At 43.3% G+C, this 20,129-nt stretch overlaps 1 protein-coding gene across 2 annotated transcripts in view; it reads right to left on the bottom strand.

Moving 5' to 3' along the window:
* The window catches only part of fbn1 (fibrillin 1), a 187,853-nt gene that overhangs the window by 5,134 nt on the left and 162,590 nt on the right, over positions 1-20,129 (bottom strand). Inside the window, exons 55-65 of one of the 2 annotated variants that reach the window (XM_058388350.1) lie at positions 17,612-17,734; positions 17,394-17,525; positions 17,068-17,193; positions 15,534-15,740; positions 14,551-14,676; positions 14,338-14,460; positions 14,132-14,248; positions 13,457-13,585; positions 13,178-13,297; positions 12,869-13,100; positions 12,583-12,745 (exon numbers count right to left, since the gene is read on the bottom strand). In XM_058388350.1, the coding sequence (XP_058244333.1) occupies positions 12,583-12,745; positions 12,869-13,100; positions 13,178-13,297; positions 13,457-13,585; positions 14,132-14,248; positions 14,338-14,460; positions 14,551-14,676; positions 15,534-15,740; positions 17,068-17,193; positions 17,394-17,525; positions 17,612-17,734 (1,598 nt within the window). Of the gene's footprint in view, positions 1-12,582; positions 12,746-12,868; positions 13,101-13,177; positions 13,298-13,456; positions 13,586-14,131; positions 14,249-14,337; positions 14,461-14,550; positions 14,677-15,533; positions 15,741-17,067; positions 17,300-17,393; positions 17,526-17,611; positions 17,735-20,129 lie in introns of those variants that run through there. The other variant, XM_058388351.1, reaches the window with a different exon arrangement.

Here is a 20,129-nt window from a genome sequence, read left to right as displayed (position 1 = left end):
CAATGTGAGATTAAGACTGTGTCCAGAACACTGTGAGATTAACAATGTGAGATAAAGACTGTGTCCGGAACACTGTGAGATTAACAATGTGAGATAAAGACTGTGTCCGGAACACTGTGAGATTAACAATGTGAGATTAAGACTGTGTCCGGAACACTGTGAGAGTAACACTGAGATTAACAGTGTGAGATTAAAACTGTGTCCGGAACACTGTGAGAGTAACACTGAGATTAACACTGTGAGATTAAGACTGTGTCCTGAACACTGTGAGATTAAGACTGTGTCCGGAACACTGTGAGAGTAACACTGAGATTAACACTGTGAGATAAAGACTGTGTCCTGAACACTGTGAGAGTAACTCTGAGATTAACAATGAGATTAAAACTGTGTCCTGAACACTGTGAGATTAAGACTGTGTCCGGAACACTGTGAGAGTAACACTGAGATTAACACTGTGAGATAAAGACTGTGTCCTGAACACTGTGAGAGTAACACTGAGATTAACACTGTGAGATAAAGACTGTGTCCTGAACACTGTGAGAGTAACTCTGAGATTAACAATGAGATTAAAACTGTGTCCTGAACACTGTGAGAGTAACACTGTGAAACCAAGACTGTGTCCTGAACACTGTGAGATTAACACTGTGAAACTAAGACTGTGTCCTGAACACTGTGAGAGTAACTCTGAGATTAACAATGAGATTAAAACTGTGTCCTGAACACTGTGAGATTAACACTGTGAAACTAAGACTGTGTCCTGAACACTGTGAGATTAACACTGTGAAACTAAGACTGTGGGATTAACACTGGAGATTAACTCTGTGAGATTAACACTGTAGGATTAACTCTGTGTCCTGAACTCTGTGAGATTAAGACTGTGTCCGGAACACTGTGAGAGTACCACTGTGAGATTAAGACTGTGTCCGGAACACTGTGAGATTAACAATGTGAGATAAAGACTGTGTCCGGAACACTGTGAGATTAACAATGTGAGATAAAGACTGTGTCCGGAACACTGTGAGAGTAACACTGAGATTAACAGTGTGAGATTAAAACTGTGTCCGGAACACTGTGAGATTAACACTGAGATTAACAATGTGAGATAAAGACTGTGTCCGGAACACTGTGAGATTAACACTGAGATTAACAGTGTGAGATTAAAACTGTGTCCGGAACACTGTGAGATTAACAATGTGAAATTAAGACTGTGTCCGGAACACTGTGAGATTAACAATGTGAGACTGTGTCCGGAACACTGTGAGATTAACACTGAGATTAACAGTGTGAGATTAACACTGTGTCCAGAACACTGTGAGAGTAACACTGAGATTAACACTGTGAGATTAAGACTGTGTCCTGAACACTGTGATATTAAGACTGTGTCCGGAACACTGTGAGAGTAACACTGAGATTAACACTGTGAGATAAAGACTGTGTCCTGAACACTGTGAGAGTAACACTGAGATTAACACTGTGAGATAAAGACTGTGTCCTGAACACTGTGAGAGTAACTCTGAGATTAACAATGTGAGATTAAAACTGTGTCCTGAACACTGTGAGATTAAGACTGTGAAACCAAGACTGTGTCCTGAACACTGTGAGATTAACACTGTGAAAACAAGACTGTGTCCTGAACACTGTGAGATTAACAGTGGGAGATTAACTCTGTGAGATTAACTCTGTGACCTGAACACTGTGGGATTAACACTGGAGATTAACTCTGTGAGATTAACACTGTAGGATTAACTCTGTGTCCTGAACTCTGTGAGATTAAGACTGTGTCCGGAACACTGTGAGATTAACACTGAGATTAACACTGTGGAACTAAGACTGTGTCCTGAACACTGTGAGATTAACACTGAGATTAACACTGTGAGATTAAGACTGTGTCCTGAACACTGTGAGATTAAGACTGTGTCCGGAACACTGTGAGATTAACACTGAGATTAACACTGTGGAACTAAGACTGTGTCCTGAACACTGTGAGATTAACACTGAGATTAACACTGTGAGATTAAGACTGTGTCCTGAACACTGTGAGATTAACACTGAGATTAACACTGTGAGATTAAGACTGTGTCCGGAACACTGTGAGAGTAACACTGAGATTAACACTGTGAGATTAAGACTGTGTCCGGAACACTGTGAGAGTAACACTGTGAGATTAAGACTGTGTCCGGAACACTGTGAGAGTAACACTGTGAGAGTAACACTGTGAGATTAACACTGTGAGAGTAACACTGTGAGAGTAACACTGTGAGATTAAGACTGTGTCTGGAACACTGTGAGAGTAACACTGTGAGAGTAACACTGTGAGATTAAGACTGTGTCCGGAACACTGTGAGATTAAGACTGTGTCCGGAACACTGTGAGATTAACACTGAGATTAACACTGTGGAACTAAGACTGTGTCCTGAACACTGTGAGATTAACACTGAGATTAACACTGTGAGATTAAGACTGTGTCCTGAACACTGTGAGATTAACACTGAGATTAACACTGTGAGATTAAGACTGTGTCCGGAACACTGTGAGAGTAACACTGAGATTAACACTGTGAGATTAAGACTGTGTCCGGAACACTGTGAGAGTAACACTGTGAGAATAAGACTGTGTCCTGAACTCTGTGTCCTTAACACTGTGAGATTAAGATTGTGTATGGAACACTGTGAGATTAACACTGAGATTAACACTGTAAAATTAACACTGTCTGCTGAACACTGTGAGATTATCTCTGTGAGAATAACACTCTGAGATTAACACTGTGTCCTGAACACTGTGAGATTAACTCTGTGTCCTGAACACTGAGATTAACAGTGTGAGATTAACACTGTGTCCTGAACACTGTGAGATTAACAGTGTGAGATTAACAGTGTGACATTAATTCTGTGTCCTGAACACTGAGATTAACACTGTGAGATTAACACTGTGAGATTAACAGTGTGAGATTAACAGTGTGAGATTAACAATGCGAGATAAAGACTTTAACTCTGTGTCCTGAACACTGAGATTAACACTGTGAGATCAACACTGTGAGATTAAGACTGTGTCTGGAACACTGTGAGAGTAACACTGTGAGATTAACACTGTGAGAGTAACACTGAGATTAACACTGTGAGATTAAGACTGTGTCCGGAACACTGTGAGAGTAACACTGTGAGATTAAGACTGTGTCCGGAACACTGTGAGAGTAACACTGTGAGAGTAACACTGTGAGAGTAACACTGTGAGATTAACACTGTGTCTGGAACACTGTGAGAGTAACACTGAGAGTAACACTGTGAGATTAACACTGTGAGATTAACACTGTGAGAGTAACACTGTGAGAGTAACACTGTGAGATTAACACTGTGAGAGTAACACTGTGAGAGTAACACTGTGAGATTAACACTGTGAGAGTAACACTGTGAGAGTAACACTGTGAGAGTAACACTGTGAGATTAAGACTGTGTCTGGAACACTGTGAGAGTAACACTGTGAGAGTAACACTGTGAGAGTAACACTGTGAGATTAACACTGAGAGTAACACTGTGAGAGTAACACTGTGAGAGTAACACTGTGAGAGTAACACTGAGATTAACACTGTGAGATTAAGACTGTGTCTGGAACACTGTGAGAGTAACACTGAGATTAACACTGTGAGATTAAGACTGTGTCCGGAACACTGTGAGATTAACACTGTGAGATTAACACTGTGAGAGTAACACTGTGAGAGTAACACTGTGAGATTAACACTGTGTCTGGAACACTGTGAGAGTAACACTGTGAGATTAACACTGTGAGAGTAACACTGAGATTAACACTGTGAGAGTAACACTGTGAGATTAACACTGTGAGATTAACACTGTGAGAGTAACACTGTGAGAGTAACACTGTGAGAGTAACACTGTGAGATTAACACTGTGAGATTAACACTGTGAGAGTAACACTGAGATTAACACTGTGAGATTAAGACTGTGTCCGGAACACTGTGAGAGTAACACTGTGAGATTAAGACTGTGTCTGGAACACTGTGAGAGTAACACTGAGAGTAACACTGTGAGATTAACACTGTGAGAGTAACACTGTGAGATTAACACTGTGAGATTAACACTGTGAGAGTAACACTGTGAGATTAACAATGTGAGATTAAAACTGTGTCCGGAACACTGTGAGAGTAACACTGTGAGATTAACACTGTGAGATTAACAATGTGAGATTAAAACTGTGTCCTGAACACTCTGAGAGTAACACTGTGAGATTAACACTGTGAGAGTAACACTGTGAGAGTAACACTGTGAGATTAACACTGTGAGATTAACACTGTGAGAGTAACACTGTGAGATTAAGACTGTGTCCGGAACACTGTGAGAGTAACACTGTGAGAGTAACACTGTGAGAGTAACACTGTGAGATTAACACTGTGAGAGTAACACTGTGAGAGTAACACTGTGAGATTAACACTGTGAGAGTAACACTGTGAGATTAACACTGTGAGAGTAACACTGTGAGATTAACACTGTGAGAGTAACACTGTGAGAGTAACACTGTGAGATTAACACTGTGAGAGTAACACTGTGAGAGTAACACTGTGAGATTAACACTGTGAGATTAACACTGTGAGAGTAACACTGTGAGAGTAACACTGTGAGATTAACACTGTGAGATTAACACTGTGAGAGTAACACTGTGAGATTAACACTGTGAGAGTAACACTGTGAGAGTAACACTGTGAGATTAACACTGTGAGAGTAACACTGTGAGAGTAACACTGTGAGATTAACACTGTGAGATTAACAATGTGAGATTAAAACTGTGTCCTGAACACTGTGAGAGTAACACTGTGAGATTAACACTGTGAGAGTAACACTGTGAGATTAACACTGTGAGAGTAACACTGTGAGAGTAACACTGTGAGATTAACACTGTGAGAGTAACACTGTGAGATTAACACTGTGAGAGTAACACTGTGAGATTAACACTGTGAGATTAACACTGTGAGATTAACAATGTGAGATTAAAACTGTGTCCTGAACACTGTGAGATTAACACTGTGAGATTAACTCTGTGAGATTAACTCTGTGTCCTGAACTCTGTGTCCTTAACACTGTGAGATTAATATTGTGTCTGGAACACTGTGAGATTAACACTGAGATTAACACTGTAAAATTAACACTGTCTGCTGAACACTGTGAGATTATCTCTGTGAGAATAACACTCTGAGATTAACACTGTGTCCTGAACACTGTGAGATTAACTCTGTGTCCTGAACACTGAGATTAACAGTGTGAGATTAACACTGTGTCCTGAACACTGTGAGATTAACAGTGTGAGATTAACAGTGTGACATTAATTCTGTGTCCTGAACACTGAGATTAACACTGTGAGATTAACACTGTGAGATTAACAGTGTGAGATTAACAGTGTGAGATTAACAATGCGAGATAAAGACTTTAACTCTGTGTCCTGAACACTGAGATTAACACTGTGAGATCAACACTGTGAGATTAACAGTGTGTCCTGAACACTGTGAGATTAAGACTGTGTCCGGAACACTGTGAGAGTAACTCTGTGAGATTAACAGTGTGAGATTAACTCTGTGTCCTGAACACTGAGATTAACACTGTGAGATTAACTCTGTGAGATTAACTCTGTGTCCTGAACACTGAGATTAACAGTGTGAGATTAACACTGTGTCCTGAACACTGAGATTAACACTGTGAGATTAACACTGTGAGATTAACACTGTGAGATTAACAATGCGAGATAAAGACTTTAACTCTGTGTCCTGAACACTGAGATTAACACTGTGAGATTAACACTGTGAGATTAACAGTGTGTCCTGAACACTGTGAGATTAAGACTGTGTCCGGAACACTGTGAGAGTAACTCTGTGAGATTAACAGTGTGAGATTAACTCTGTGTCCTGAACACTGAGATTAACACTGTGAGATTAACACTGTGAGATTAACTATGTGAGATTAACTCTGTGTCCTGAACACTGAGATTAACAATGTGTCCTGAACACTGTGAGATTAACTCTGTGTCCTGAACACTGTGAGATTAACTCTGTAAGATTAACTCTGTGAGATGAACTCTGAGATTAACACTGTGTCCTGAACACTGTGCAATTAAAACTGTGAGATTAACTCTATGAGATTAACACTGGAGATTAGCACTGAGATTAACACTGTGAGATTAACTCTGTGAGATTAACTCTGTGTCCTGAACTCTGTGAGATTAACACTGTGAGATAAAGACTGTGTCCAGAACACTGTGAGATTAAGACTGTGAGATTAAGACTGTGTCCGGAACACTGTGAGATTAAGACTGAGATCAACACTGTGAGAGTAACTCTGTGAGTTGTGTTGTGTGTACCTGTATGTTGTGGTGTGTTGTGTTGTGTGTACCTGTATGTTGTGGTGTGTAGTGTAGTGTGTACCTGTATGTTGTGTTGTGTGTACCTGTATGTTGTGGTGTGTGGTGTTGTGTGTACATGTATGTTGTGGTGTGTTGTGTGTACCTGTATGTTGTGGTGTGTTGTGTTGTGTGTACCTGTATGTTGTGGTGTGTAGTGTAGTGTGTACCTGTATGTTGTGTTGTGTGTACCTGTATGTTGTGGTGTGTAGTGTAGTGTGTACCTGTATGTTGTGGTGTGTTGTGTGTACCTGTATGTTGTGGTGTGTTGTGTTGTGTGTACCTGTATGTTGTGGTGTGTAGTGTAGTGTGTACCTGTATGTTGTGTTGTGTGTACCTGTATGTTGTGGTGTGTAGTGTAGTGTGTACCTGTATGTTATGGTGTGTAGTGTTGTGTGTACCTGTATGTTGTGGTGTGTAGTGTAGTGTGTACCTGTATGTTGTGGTGTGTAGTGTAGTGTGTACCTGTATGTTGTGTTGTGTTGTGTGTACATGTAGGTTGTGGTGTGTAGTGTTGTGTGTACCTGTATGTTGTGGTGTGTAGTGTTGTGTGCACCTGTATGTTGTGGTGTGTAGTGTGTACCTGTATGTTGTGGTGTGTTGTGTGTACCTGTATGTTGTGGTGTGTAGTGTTGTGTGCACCTGTATGTTGTGGTGTGTTCTGTTGTGTGTACCTGTATGTTGTGGTGTGTAGTGTTGTGTGCACCTGTATGTTGTGGTGTGGTGTGTTGTGTGTACCTGTATGTTGTGGTGTGTAGTGTGTACCTGTGTGTTGTGTGTACCTGTATGTTGTGGTGTGTAGTGTGTACCTGTGTGTTGTGTGTACCTGTATGTTGTGGTGTGTAGTGTGTACCTGTGTGTTGTGTGTACCTGTATGTTGTGGTGTGTAGTGTGTACCTGTATGTTGTGGTGTGTAGTGTGTACCTGTGTGTTGTGTGTAAATGTATGTTGTGGTGTGTAGTGTTGTGTTGTGTGTACCTGTATGTTGTGGTGTGTAGTGTTATGTTGTGTGTACCTGTATGTTGTAGTGTGTAGTGTTGTGTTGTGTGTACCTGTATGTTGTGGTGTGTAGTGTTGTATGTACCTGTATGTTGTGGTGTGTAGTGTTGTGTGTACCTGTATGTTGTGGTGTGTAGTGTTGTGTGTACCTGTATGTTGTGGTGTGTTGTGTAGTGTTGTGTGCACCTGTATGTTGTGGTGTGTTGTGTGCACCTGTATGTTGTGGTGGGTAGTGTGTACCTGTGTGTTGTGTGTACCTGTATGTTGTGTAGTGTTCTGTGTACCTGTATGTTGTGGTGGGTAGTGTGTACCTGTGGGTAGTGTGTACCTGTATGTTGTGGTGTGTAGTGTGTACCTGTGTGTTGTGTGTACCTGTATGTTGTGTAGTGTTGTGTGTACCTGTATGTTGTGGTGTGTAGTGTTGTGTGTACCTGTATGTTGTGGTGTGTAGTGTTGTGTGCACCTGTATGTTGTGTTATGTTGTGTGTGCCTGTATGTTGTGGTGTGTTGTGTTGTGTGTACCTGTATGTTGTGGTGTGAGATTAACTCTGAGATTAACACTGTGAGTTGTGTGTACCTGTATGTTGTGTTATGTTGTGTGTACATGTATGTTGTGGTGTGTAATGTGTACCTGTGTGTTGTGTGTACCTGTATGTTGTGGTGTGTTGTGTTGTGTGTACATGTATGTTGTGGTGTGTAGTGTTGTGTGTACCTGTATGTTGTGGTGTGTAGTGTAGTGTGCACCTGTATGATGTGTTATGTTGTGTGTACCTGTATGTTGTGGTGTATTGTGTTGTGTGTACCTGTATGTTGTGGTGTGTTGTGTAGTGTGTACCTGTATGTTGTGTTGTGTGTACCTGTATGTTGTGGTGTGTAGTGTAGTGTGCACCTGTATGTTATGGTGTGTAGTGTTGTGTGTACCTGTATGTTGTGGTGTGTAGTGTTGTGTGTACCTGTATGTTGTGGTGTATTGTGTTGTGTGTACCTGTATGTTGTGGTGTGTAGTGTTGTGTGTACCTGTATGTTGTGGTGTGTTGTGTTGTGTGCACCTGTATGATGTGTTATGTTGTGTGTACCTGTATGTTGTGGTGTGTAGTGTTGTGTTGTGTGTACCTGTATGTTGTGGTGTGTTGTGTTGTGTGTACCTGTATGTTGTGGTGTGTTCTGTTGTGTGTACCTGTATGTTGTGGTGTGTAGTGTTGTGTGCACCTGTATGTTGTGGTGTGGTGTGTTGTGTGTACCTGTATGTTGTGGTGTGTAGTGTGTACCTGTGTGTTGTGTGTACCTGTATGTTGTGGTGTGTAGTGTGTACCTGTGTGTTGTGTGTACCTGTATGTTGTGGTGTGTAGTGTGTACCTGTGTGTTGTGTGTACCTGTATGTTGTGGTGTGTAGTGTGTACCTGTATGTTGTGGTGTGTAGTGTGTACCTGTGTGTTGTGTGTAAATGTATGTTGTGGTGTGTAGTGTTGTGTTGTGTGTACCTGTATGTTGTGGTGTGTAGTGTTATGTTGTGTGTACCTGTATGTTGTAGTGTGTAGTGTTGTGTTGTGTGTACCTGTATGTTGTGGTGTGTAGTGTTGTATGTACCTGTATGTTGTGGTGTGTAGTGTTGTGTGTACCTGTATGTTGTGGTGTGTAGTGTTGTGTGTACCTGTATGTTGTGGTGTGTTGTGTAGTGTTGTGTGCACCTGTATGTTGTGGTGTGTTGTGTGCACCTGTATGTTGTGGTGGGTAGTGTGTACCTGTGTGTTGTGTGTACCTGTATGTTGTGTAGTGTTCTGTGTACCTGTATGTTGTGGTGGGTAGTGTGTACCTGTGGGTAGTGTGTACCTGTATGTTGTGGTGTGTAGTGTGTACCTGTGTGTTGTGTGTACCTGTATGTTGTGTAGTGTTGTGTGTACCTGTATGTTGTGGTGTGTAGTGTTGTGTGTACCTGTATGTTGTGGTGTGTAGTGTTGTGTGCACCTGTATGTTGTGTTATGTTGTGTGTGCCTGTATGTTGTGGTGTGTTGTGTTGTGTGTACCTGTATGTTGTGGTGTGAGATTAACTCTGAGATTAACACTGTGAGTTGTGTGTACCTGTATGTTGTGTTATGTTGTGTGTACATGTATGTTGTGGTGTGTAATGTGTACCTGTGTGTTGTGTGTACCTGTATGTTGTGGTGTGTTGTGTTGTGTGTACATGTATGTTGTGGTGTGTAGTGTTGTGTGTACCTGTATGTTGTGGTGTGTAGTGTAGTGTGCACCTGTATGATGTGTTATGTTGTGTGTACCTGTATGTTGTGGTGTATTGTGTTGTGTGTACCTGTATGTTGTGGTGTGTTGTGTAGTGTGTACCTGTATGTTGTGGTGTGTTGTGTGTACCTGTATGTTGTGGTGTGTAGTGTAGTGTGCACCTGTATGATGTGTTATGTTGTGTGTACCTGTATGTTGTGGTGTGTAGTGTTGTGTGTACCTGTATGTTGTGGTGTATTGTGTTGTGTGTACCTGTATGTTGTGGTGTGTAGTGTAGTGTGTACCTGTATGTTGTGGTGTGTTGTGTGCACCTGTATGGTGTGTTGTGTTGTGTGTACCTGTATGTTGTGGTGTGTTGTGTTGTGTGCACCTGTATGATGTGTTATGTTGTGTGTACCTGTATGTTGTGGTGTGTAGTGTTGTGTTGTGTGTACCTGTATGTTGTGGTGTGTTGTGTTGTGTGTACCTGTATGTTGTAGTGTGTAGTGTTGTGTGTACCTGTATGTTGTGGTGTGTTGTGTTGTGTGTACATGTATGTTGTGGTGTGTAGTGTTGTGTGTACCTGTATGTTGTGGTGTGTAGTGTGTACCTGTGTGTTGTGTGTACCTGTGTGTTGTGGTGTGTAGTGTGTACCTGTGTGTTGTGTGTACATGTATGTTGTGGTGTGTAGTGTTGTGTGTACATGTATGTTGTGGTGTGTAGTGTGTACCTGTATGTTGTGGTGTGTTGTGTTGTGTGTACATGTATGTTGTGGTGTGTAGTGTGTACCTGTATGTTGTGGTGTGTTGTGTTGTGTGTACATGTATGTTGTGGTGTGTAGTGTGTACCTGTGTGTTGTGGTGTGTTGTGTGCACCTGTGTGTTGTGTAGTGTAGTGTGTACCTGTGTGTTGTGGTGTGTAGTGTGTACCTGTGTGTTGTGGTGTGTAGTGTGTACCTGTGTGTTGTGTTGTATAGTGTGTACCTGTGTGTTGTGTTGTATAGTGTGTACCTGTGTGTTGTGTTGTGTAGTGTGTACCGGTGTGTTGTGTTGTGTAGTGTGTACCTGTGTGTTATGTTGTGTAGTGTGTACCTGTGTGTTGTGTTGTATAGTGTGTACCTGTGTGTTGTGTTGTGTAGTGTGTACCTGTGTGTTGTGTTGTGTAGTGTGTACCTGTGTGTTGTGTTGTATAGTGTGTACCTGTGTGTTGTGGTGTGTAGTGTGCACCTGTGTGTTGTGTTGTATAGTGTGTACCTGTGTGTTGTGTTGTGTAGTGTGTACCTGTGTGTTGTATAGTGTGTACCTGTGTGTTGTGGTGTGTAGTGTGCACCTGTGTGTTGTGTTGTATAGTGTGTACCTGTGTGTTGTGTTGTGTAGTGTGTACCGGTGTGTTGTATAGTGTGTACCTGTGTGTTGTGGTGTGTAGTGTTGTGTGCACCTGTGTGTTGTGTTGTATAGTGTGTACCTGTGTGTTGTGTTGTGTAGTGTGTACCTGTGTGTTGTGTTGTATAGTGTGTACCTGTGTGTTGTGTTGTGTAGTGTGTACCTGTGTGTTGTGTTGTGTAGTGTGTACCTGTGTGTTGTGTTGTATAGTGTGTACCTGTGTGTTGTGTTGTGTAGTGTGTACCTGTGTGTTGTGTAGTGTAGTGTGTACCTGTGTGTTATGTTGTGTAGTGTGTACCTGTTTGTTGTGTAGTGTGTACCTGTGTGTTGTGTAGTGTGTACCTGTGTGTTGTGTTGTATAGTGTGTACCTGTGTGTTGTGGTGTGTAGTGTAGTGTGTACCTGTGTGTTATGTTGTGTAGTGTGTACCTGTGTGTTATGTTGTATAGTGTGTACCTGTGTGTTGTGTTGTGTAGTGTGTACCTGTGTGTTGTGTAGTGTGTACCTGTGTGTTGTGTTGTGTGTACCTGTGTGTTGTGTTGTATAGTGTGTACCTGTGTGTTGTGTAGTGTAGTGTGTACCTGTGTGTTGTGGTGTGTAGTGTGTACCTGTGTGTTGTGTTGTGTAGTGTGTACCTGTGTGTTGTGGTGTGTAGTGTTGTGTGCACCTGTGTGCTGTGTTGTGTAGTGTGTACCTGTGTGTTGTGTAGTGTGTACCTGTGTGTTGTGTTGTGTAGTGTGTACCTGTGTGTTGTGGTGTGTAGTGTGTACCTGTGTGTTGTGTTGTGTAGTGTGTACCTGTGTGTTGTGGTGTGTAGTGTGTACCTGTGTGTTGTGGTGTGTAGTGTGTACCTGTGTGTTGTGTTGTATAGTGTGTACCTGTGTGTTGTGTTGTGTAGTGTGTACCTGTGTGTTGTGTTGTGTAGTGTGTACCTGTGTGTTGTGTTGTGTAGTGTGTACCTGTGTGTTGTGTTGTGTAGTGTGTACCTGTGTGTTGTGTTGTATAGTGTGTACCTGTGTGTTGTGTTGTGTAGTGTGTACCTGTGTGTTGTGTTGTATAGTGTGTACCTGTGTGTTGTGTTGTGTAGTGTGTACCTGTGTGTTGTGTTGTGTAGTGTGTACCTGTGTGTTGTGTAGTGTGTACCTGTGTGTTGTGTTGTATAGTGTGTACCTGTGTGTTGTGTAGTGTAGTGTGTACCTGTGTGTTGTGTAGTGTGTACCTGTGTGTTGTGTTGTATAGTGTGTACCTGTGTGTTGTGTAGTGTAGTGTGTACCTGTGTGTTGTGGTGTGTAGTGTGTACCTGTGTGTTGTGTTGTGTAGTGTGTACCTGTGTGTTGTGTAGTGTAGTGTGTACCTGTGTGTTGTGTAGTGTGTACCTGTGTGTTGTGTTGTATAGTGTGTACCTGTGTGTTGTGTAGTGTAGTGTGTACCTGTGTGTTGTGGTGTGTAGTGTGTACCTGTGTGTTGTGTTGTGTAGTGTGTACCTGTGTGTTGTGGTGTGTAGTGTGTACCTGTGTGTTGTGGTGTGTAGTGTGTACCTGTGTGTTGTGTTGTGTAGTGTGTACCTGTGTGTTGTGTAGTGTAGTGTGTACCTGTGTGTTGTGTTCCTCAGTTGTGTTGCTGCTGCGTCGTTTCCTGCCTTTCTTCGGGTACCCGTTGATCTTACACTCATAACAGGCTTCAGGTGAGAGAGCGTTCTCCTCATCGACTGCAGGTGGAGTACTGCTGCTAAAGCCCACACCTGATACACAGTGCCTACACACACACACACACACACACACACACAGTGTATGATCATGCACTTTTTCTTCTGTGTAGTAGCTCAATCCATATCTGCACTTTCTTCTCTAGATTCTCTAAAGTGTGTGTGTGTCTCACCCTTGTCCGGCTCTGTAGTATCCAGGTGGACACACACACACAAATCCACCGTCGGTGTTGGAGCAGCCGTAGTTGCAGGGGTTCTGTGGAGAGGAACACTCGTTGACGTCCTCACACACTCCGCTGGTCTGCGTGAACATGAAGCCGCTGGGACACACACACCGGAAACTGCCCAGTGTGTTGTGACACGACGCACCGCCACACACCTGTCCACTCTGACACTCGTTCTCATCTAAACACAAACATACGCAGCTTGTGAGGGTCACAGTGTGTGTGTGTGTGTGTGTGTGTGAATCACAAGCTTCTCACCAACACACTGGTTCCACTGGTAGTGCTGCAGGTAGCCGTGAGGACAACTACACCTGAATCCACCAATCAGATTCTGACAGCCGTGATTACATCGATGATCACCGTCACACTCATCAACATCTACACACACACACACAAATACACACATACACACAAATACACACACACACAAACACACACACACCATATACAGGTCAAGTCACACAAGCTTAAATCAGTAAGTACAAGTAAAAAGTATGGATAGAAGTGTGTGTGTGTGTGTGTGTGTGTGTGTTTGACCTTCACAGCGCTGTCCTCCCTGGTCCAGTGAGAATCCTCTCTGACACTCACAGCTGAAGCTTCCAGGACTGTTCTGACACACACCATTAGGACCACATAGACCTGGGTCTGATGTACACTCATTATTATCTACACACACACACACACACACACACACACAAAACATGTTCAGTGCCTATTCATGTGTGTTTAGAGATTAACAGCACAGCAAATGCACTTTATTACTAAAAGTAAGTGCCCCCATCACACTCATGTGTTTGTTCTCCAAACTGATACCACATACGTGTGTATGTGTATGTGTGTGTGTGTGTGTGTGTGTGTGTGTGTATGTAGCTTTACAATTTCCCTTCAGTGGAACTTAGAGACCAAACCCTGCTCCAGCATGACCATGTCCCTGTGCACAGAGCAGCTCCATGAAGACATGGTGTTGAGGTGAAGGTTGGAGTGAAGAACTGGACTGTCCTGCCCTGACCCTGACTCAACCCCACTAACCACCCACTGACCCCCAGACCTCCCCCAGACAGTCTGATCTCACTAATCCTCTTGAAGCTGAATGATCACTAATCCCCACAGACACAATCCAACATCTAGCGGAGAACCTTCCAGAAGACTGAAGCAGTTTTCTGTGTTTTCATGTTTTCTGTGTGTGTGTGTGTGTGTGTGTGTGTGTGTTACCGATGCAAGATGTGTGATGTTGTGTGAATCCTGGTGGACACTTGCAGGTGAATCCTCCAATAGTGTTCACACACAAAAACTGACAGTTATGCTGTTTAGTGGAGCATTCATCCAGATCTACAGGAGAGAACATGGAGAACATGTAAAGGAGAGTGAGGGGTGTGTTATACAAGGTGTGTGTGTGTGTGTGTGTGTGTGAGTGAGACCTTTGCAGCTCTTGCGGTCCTCCTGCAGGATGTAACCCCGTGGACAGGAGCACACATATCCTCCCTCGATGTTCTTACAGATGAAGTTGCAGGGTTTAGGAGCCTGAGCACATTCATCCACATCTGTGTAGAGAGACAGTGTGTGTGTGTGTGTGTTATAAATGTTGAATAAATATTTTATATTTTATAAATGATTATTACACACACACTGACCGATGCAGATGGTGCTGGTGATGTCGGTCGTGTATCCGAGGATGCAGACACACTTGTAGGAGCCGAGTGTGTTGACACATCGTCCGTTCTTACACAGGTTCCCCATCACCTTACACTCATCAATATCTGCACACACAGATGCAGCTTCTCAGCTCAACAACTGACGTGTGTGTGTGTGTGTGTGTGTGTGAAAGGGTAAGACATTTTCTCTGAGCATGCTGCAGGAGGGTTAGAAGGTTCATTAGCGATGTCATGGAACTTCTCAAACCTTCTCATGAGTTCCTCTTAGGTTCCTCTTATTAAAAACTGACTACAGATCTGGGATTAGTGTGTGAAGACACATGCAGTGTTACTGAGGGATGTCCTCTGGGATTAGTGTGTGAAGTCACATGCAGTGTTACTGAGGGATGTCCTCTGGGATTAGTGTGTGAAGACACATGCAGTGTTACTGAGGGATGTCCTCTGGGATTAGTGTGTGAAGTCACATGCAGTGTTACTGAGGGATGTCCTCTGGGATTAGTGTGTGAAGACACATGCAGTGTTACTGAGGGATGTCCTCTGGGATTAGTATGTGAAGTCACATGCAGTGTTACTGAGGGATGTCCTCTGGGATTAGTGTGTGAAGACACATGCAGTGTTACTGAGGGATGTCCTCTGGGATTAGTGTGTGAAGACACATGCAGTGTTACTGAGGGATGTCCTCTGGGATTAGTGTGTGAAGACACATGCAGTGTTACTGAGGGATGTCCTCTGGGATTAGTGTGTGAAGACACATGCAGTGTTACTGAGGGATGTCCTCTGGGATTAGTGTGTGAAGACACATGCAGTGTTACTGAGGGATGTCCTCTGGGATTAGTGTGTGAAGACACATGCAGTGTTACTGAGGGATGTCCTCTGTGTTTAAACTGAACTCATTTATCTCCTTTATTAGTAGTTATCTACTGTAGCTGTAACAGGATTTCAGAAGGAGGAGGAGAGCTCACCCTGCTGATCAGTGGTGTATCCAGGACCAAATGGACACAGTTTTTTGTACTGTGTAGTTCCAGGAAGTGGACAGATTTCACAGTCTGACCCCCAACCACGACCTCCATTACAGCAGCACTCGGACTTGGTCACACTCACTCGGTTGGAGGAACCCATCTGACACAAAGTCTGCAGAACCTCAGTGAAACAGAAGCCCTGACGATTATCTGCAACACACACACACATAACACAGGTCAGCTACTGTCCAGTCTCACACACACACACATAACACAGATCAGCTAATGTCCAGTCTCACACACAAACACACACACACATAACACAGGTCAGCTAATGTCCAGTCTCACACACACACACATAACACAGATCAGCTAATGTCCAGTCACACACACACACACATAACACAGATCAGCTAATGTCCAGTCACACACACACACATAACACAGGTCAGCTAATGTCCAGTCTCACACACACACACATAACACAGATCAGCTAATGTCCAGTCACACACACACACATAACACAGGTCAGCTAATGTCCAGTCACACACACACACATAACACAGATCAGCTAATGTCCAGTCACACACACACACATAACACAGATCAGCTAATGTCCAGTCACACACACACACATAACACAGGTCAGCTAATGTCCAGTCTCACACACAAACACACACACACATAACACAGATCAGCTAATGTCCAGTCTCACACACAAATACACACATACATAACACAGGTCAGCTAATGTCCAGTCTCACACACACACACATAACACAAGTCAGGCAACGTCTAGTCTCACACACACACTCACATAACACAGGTGAGCTAATGTCCAGTCTCACACACACACATAACACAGGTCAGGCAATGTCTAGTCTCACACACACACACACACACACACACACACACATAACACAGGTCAGGCAATGTCTAGTCTCACACACACACACACACACACACACACACATAACACAGGTCAGGCAATGTCTAGTCTCACACACACACACACACACACATAACACAGGTCAGGCAATGTCTAGTCTCACACACACACACACACACACACACACATAACACAGGTCAGGTAATGTCTAGTCTCACACACACACACATAACACAAGTCAGGCAACGTCTAGTCTCACACACACACACACATAACACAGGTGAGCTAATGTCCAGTCTCACACACACACATAACACAGGTCAGGCAATGTCTAGTCTCACACACACACACACACACACACACACACATAACACAGGTCAGGCAATGTCTAGTCTCACACACACACACACACACACACATAACACAGGTCAGGTAATGTCTAGTCTCACACACACACACACACATAACACAGGTCAGGCAATGTCTAGTCTCACACACACACACACACACAACACAGGTCAGGTAATGTCTAGTCTCACACACACACACACACACACACACACACTCACTCACTCACTCATATTCAAACACAGAACACAGGTCAGGTAAAGTCCAGTTTAACACACACACACACACACACACACTCACCGATACACTCTGTAAGTGTGGAGCTGGGTACAAATCCTTGGTCACACCTGCACCTGTAGCTTCCCACCGTGTTCTCACAGCGACCGTGCTCACACACACGGGGCTTCGCTGTACACTCATTCAGGTCTACACACACACACACACACACACAATGTGTATATAGCTATAAAACAATCGAATAATAAATATCTGTGAGGGAATATCTGTTAGAAGAGCAGTTCTCCGTGTTCCACTGTAGATCCACAGACATGTAGAAGAAATGAGACAGAGTGTAAAAGCTGTTCCTAACACACTGCATGTTGTGTGTGTGTGTGTGTGTGACTCACCCATACAGCCCTCTCCTCCTGGTTTCCGGGTGAATCCGTCTGGACAGATACACATGTAGGTTCCGATCAGGTTCTTACAGGTCATCCCTTTGGACTTGCAGTCGTCCAGACCGTCTGCACACTCGTCCTGGTCTGAAACACAAACCACATTCATCGTGCAGTGTGTGTGTGCGTGTGTGTGTGTGTGTGTGTGTGTATGTGTGTGTGTGTGTGTGTACCTCTGCACATCCTTTGATCTTCTCGGAGCACGTATCCTGCAGGACATTTACACTCGTAGGAGCCGTATGTGTTCACGCAGCGGAAGGCGCAGAGCAAAGGATTCTGGGAACACTCATTAACATCTGAAACACACGCCATCATTAGTGTATTAGAGCTTTGTGTTATTCTTAATGTAGAGAGATTTTGTGTCTTGTGTGTGTGTCTGTACGTGTGTGTGTGTGTGTGTGTATATGTGTCTGTACGTGTGTGTGTGTGTGTGTATATGTGTCTGTACGTGTGTGTGTGTGTGTGTATATGTGTCTGTACGTGTGTGTGTGTGTATATGTGTCTGTACGTGTGTGTGTGTGTGTGTATATGTGTCTGTACGTGTGTGTGTGTGTGTGTGTGTGTATATGTGTCTGTACGTGTGTGTGTGTGTGTGTATATGTGTCTGTACGTGTGTGTGTGTGTGTGTGTGTGTATATGTGTCTGTACGTGTGTGTGTGTGTGTATATGTGTCTGTACGTGTGTGTGTGTGTATATGTGTCTGTACGTGTGTGTGTGTGTGTATATGTGTCTGTACGTGTGTGTGTGTGTGTGTATATGTGTCTGTACATGTGTGTGTGTGTGTGTATATGTGTCTGTACGTGTGTGTGTGTGTGTGTATATGTGTCTGTACGTGTGTGTGTGTGTGTGTGTATATGTGTCTGTACATGTGTGTGTGTGTGTGTGTATATGTGTCTGTACGTGTGTGTGTGTGTGTGTGTATATGTGTCTGTACGTGTGTGTGTGTGTGTGTATATGTGTCTGTACGTGTGTGTGTGTGTGTGTGTATATGTGTCTGTACATGTGTGTGTGTGTGTGTATATGTGTCTGTACGTGTGTGTGTGTGTATGTATATGTGTCTGTACATGTGTGTGTGTGTGTGTATATGTGTCTGTACGTGTGTGTGTGTGTGTATATGTGTCTGTACGTGTGTGTGTGTGTGTATGTGTCTGTACGTGTGTGTGTGTGTGTGTATGTGTCTGTACATGTGTGTGTGTGTGTATATGTCTGTACGTGTGTGTATATGTGTCTGTACGTGTGTGTGTGTGTGTATGTATATGTGTCTGTACGTGTGTGTGTGTGTATATGTGTCTGTACATGTGTGTGTGTGTATATGTGTCTGTACGTGTGTGTGTGTGTGTATGTATATGTGTCTGTACGTGTGTGTGTGTGTATATGTGTCTGTACGTGTGTGTGTGTGTGTGTATATGTGTCTGTACGTGTGTGTGTGTGTGTGTATATGTGTCTGTACATGTGTGTGTGTGTGTGTATATGTGTCTGTACGTGTGTGTGTGTGTGTGTACATGTGTGTGTATGTATGTGTGTGTGTGTGTATATGTGTCTGTACGTGTGTGTGTGTGTATATGTGTCTGTACGTGTGTGTGTGTGTGTGTATATGTGTCTGTACGTGTGTGTGTGTGTGTGTATATGTGTCTGTACGTGTGTGTGTGTGTGTGTATATGTGTCTGTACGTGTGTGTGTGTGTGTATGTATATGTGTCTGTACGTGTGTGTGTGTGTGTGTATATGTGTCTGTACGTGTGTGTGTGTGTATATGTGTCTGTACGTGTGTGTGTGTGTGTGTATATGTGTCTGTACGTGTGTGTGTGTGTGTGTATATGTGTCTGTACGTGTGTGTGTGTGTGTATATGTGTCTGTACGTGTGTGTGTGTGTATATGTGTCTGTACGTGTGTGTGTGTGTGTGTATATGTGTCTGTACGTGTGTGTGTGTGTGTGTATATGTGTCTGTACGTGTGTGTGTGTGTGTGTATATGTGTCTGTACATGTGTGTGTGTGTGTGTGTATATGTGTCTGTACGTGTGTGTGTGTGTGTGTGTATATGTGTCTGTACGTGTGTGTGTGTGTGTATATGTGTCTGTACGTGTGTGTGTGTGTATATGTGTCTGTACATGTGTGTGTGTGTGTGTATATGTGTCTGTACATGTGTGTGTGTGTGTGTATATGTGTCTGTACGTGTGTGTGTGTGTGTGTGTATATGTGTCTGTACGTGTGTGTGTGTGTGTGTATATGTGTCTGTACGTGTGTGTGTGTGTGTATATGTGTCTGTACGTGTGTGTGTGTGTATATGTGTCTGAACATGTGTGTATATGTGTGTGTGTGTGTCTGTACGTGTGTATGTGTGTATATGTGTCTGTACGTGTGTGTGTGTGTGTATATGTGTCTGTACGTGTGTGTGTGTGTGTATGTGTCTGTACGCGTGTGTGTGTGTGTATATGTGTCTGTACGTGTGTGTGTGTGTGTATGTGTCTGTACGTGTGTATGTGTGTGTGTATGTATATGTATGTATATGTGTCTGTACATGTGTGTATATGTGTATATGTGTCTGAACATGTGTGTGTGTGTGTGCATGTATATGTGTCTGTACATGTGTCTGTACATGTGTGTATATGTGTCTGAACATGTGTGTATATGTGTGTGTGGTGTGAATATGTGTCTGTACATGTGTGTGTGTGTATATGTGTCTGTACGTGT

This window comes from Hemibagrus wyckioides, linkage group LG04, assembly GCF_019097595.1.
Source record: "Hemibagrus wyckioides isolate EC202008001 linkage group LG04, SWU_Hwy_1.0, whole genome shotgun sequence".
Lineage (NCBI taxonomy): Eukaryota > Metazoa > Chordata > Actinopteri > Siluriformes > Bagridae > Hemibagrus > Hemibagrus wyckioides.
This window is presented reverse-complemented; position numbering and strand designations above follow the sequence as displayed.